At 37.8% G+C, this 2710-nt stretch overlaps 1 protein-coding gene across 1 annotated transcript; it reads right to left on the reverse strand.

The window, feature by feature from the left end:
* Positions 1-389: 389 nt before the first annotated feature.
* LOC147397049 (uncharacterized) lies at positions 390-1230 on the reverse strand. The gene is made up of 2 exons (XM_086450180.1): positions 1216-1230; positions 390-893 (listed from the first exon to the last, which is right to left on the reverse strand). Exons 1-2 carry the CDS (start codon positions 1228-1230, stop codon positions 390-392), a joined length of 519 nt encoding a protein of 172 aa, XP_086306306.1.
* Between the last annotated feature and the right edge of the window lie 1480 nt (positions 1231-2710).

Below are 2710 nucleotides of genomic sequence, written 5' to 3' on the forward strand. Positions count from 1 at the left end.
ATATATTAAAAGAGAGGGAATCGTACGAATTACGAAGGTGATTGAGCTACCCCGAGGACAAACTTCCCTAAACAAAACTACCTAAAAACGAATTCAGATATCTCTACTCAGATATAAGTCTCTACCATGCTCTACTTTTCGACGAAATATTTTCTATTAAATTGAATAATCAATACATGAGCCATCTTAATAGAGTTTTTGTTGACAAATTACATCAACCAAATTATAAAAGCAAACCCAATTAGAATTATTCTATAGATCCTAATTGATCTAATTATTTATACTACCAAACTTAGATATCTTTCCCTAATCTCTACCACAACTTCGTACGACAGTGACGATTCAATGTATCCCATACCTCATTGTAGATTACTTCACATGCTCTATTATCAACTCCAGTACATTTCGTCCTTGTTGCGATTAGTGGTGATGAAATCAAGCCCATAAAACATCCAAATCGTTGCCACTGATGATAGTGCCATTGGTACGGGTCCCAACATCCATAACAATAATGGGAAGGTCATATAGAGTGCCCGAATGCCAATAAGAGAGAAGAAGCACCCTCGTTCGAACATGTCTAGTACGTGCCCGGGGGAGAAGCCCGATACATTGACAAGGAAATTTGCTTCATTCAAGTATCCAGCTGCCATGGAGCTGCAAAGGAAGCTAATCAACAGTAATAGTGATGAAGAGCTATACTTAAGAGCTACATTCCGAAAGCCTGGTGAACCAAAGGAGGTGTCTTGAAGGAGATGGCTAGCGTTGTATGTGTTATTCCATAAAGCAGCCAAGGAAGTGTTGAGAGCAACAGCTATTACAGCTGATAGTATGGAGTTCATTAGGGAGTTTCTTATGCTTTGAACACCCAACATCACCTTTCTCCCATTAATATCCTGCACACATTGAGCTAATCTTAGAAAACCATCAAAGAAACTAGCAAATGTTTTGCTAGGGGTAGTATTGTTGACATACAAACTATAACTCGAAGAGTCAACTCGAATTGGAAGTCAATCAAGTTGATTCAACCCAGCAAATTTAACGGGGTTGAGTCGATAAATTGGCACCAGATGACTCTTAATGTCAAGTCACCTTGAAATTCAAACGAGTTGAGTTGACTACCAAATATGGTTGGCTCTAGGGGTTTCATTATATGTGTGTTGGTTCCGATTCAGATATTAATGTGTATCAATACGAATTTCAATTTGGTTCCCATACACTGGGAAGAGTCATGCTGGAGTAAGATTGAAATGTACATCGTGGGGGACATATCTGACGTGGATGCCCCACGCTGTACATCTCAATGTTATTTCAGCATTATCCTACTTGGAATTAGCCAGCACTTATTACATACAATCATTCTGTTTCCTATTTGGATCTGATTTTGATTTTTGAATAGAGTCGTGCTGGGGTGACATTGGGATTTACTGCCATTCTACACTTCTGGCGTGGGGTGTGCACATAACCACAGATTGTTTCCTCGAGATGCAAGTAAAAAGCAGCTACGGTTATATAAGCACCTTCACGTCAGAAATGTGATAATCGCACTAAATCCAATGTCACTCCAGCATTAGTGATTTGAAAAGGGAGTATGTAATCAAGTTTGGGTTCAGCAATTATTCAAATAGTGTCTAATTGTTTTAAGATGTCAGTTAGCTTAGTTGGTAAAGTCCATGGATGATGATATCGTATATTTGATTCAATTCCCGCCATCACCAATTTATTAATCTTAATAATAAAAAAATAAGTCTATGGATCAAAAGAAACAGCGAAAAATCAATATTCGTATTTCTAAAATAAAAAATGTTTAATAAGATTTTGAAAGAAGAAGAATCAAGGTTCGAGAAGATGGAGTTTCTCGATTCTTTGCTTGCCAAATGGTCACTGCTCTCCAATTGGGCCAGGAGATGGAGTTCAAACTTGAAAGGGATATTTCAGGAAAAAAAAACTCACTACAGAACCCTTAAGGGAAGGGAGTCATGGAATGATAGGTGAGTTAATCATCAATTTAATCGGATCCCACCCCACTTGATGAATTTTCCTAATTCGAAAGAAATTAACGACCATTATTTCAAAACTCGTCCGAAATCAAGACGTATCTCCTGAGTCATCTCGGTATCAGGCATGGACGAGACGGACAAGTCAATTTTTCGGACGAGATTTAAGACCCCATGTTCATTTTTCAAATTTTGAACAAGAAGTCTCAAATGTATCGGAAAACTCGTCCAAGACCACTCAGTATCTCACACGGACGAGACGAGATGCGAAACCGAGTTTTAAAACCATGTTAACGATTTCAATTTAGTTGGGTGTAAACTAATTGGGTACCCATTGGCACTCCTACTTGGTACTTATGGTCCGATTTGAATCTTAGAAAGCACATAGTCCTTCATTTGAAGTTTCTTATCTCAAAAGAAAAAGAAAAAAAGAAAAAAAGTGGTTTAGAAACTGAAACAATCTTACCCACCAAACAAAAGAAAAGCAAAGAAGACTGTTTTACATACCTCTATGATGCTCAAAAGCCACTCTCTTTTATTTGTTCTATCGAACCCAATTGTGGTAAGATTGGGGTTGTTCTTCAATTTATGCCACAAGTAGGCATGGTAGCCTATTGTAAGGAAAAAACTTAAGGGAACCAATATGGTGTCTACATAGCTAAGTAGTCCCATCTTCTATGAAAAAAAATGCCTGAGATGGTTTGGCTACAAAAGAG

The sequence above is a fragment of the Akebia trifoliata genome, chromosome 8 (genome assembly GCF_017979445.1).
Source record: "Akebia trifoliata isolate Shusen 1 chromosome 8, ASM1797944v1, whole genome shotgun sequence".
Taxonomy (NCBI): Eukaryota; Viridiplantae; Streptophyta; class Magnoliopsida; order Ranunculales; family Lardizabalaceae; genus Akebia; species Akebia trifoliata.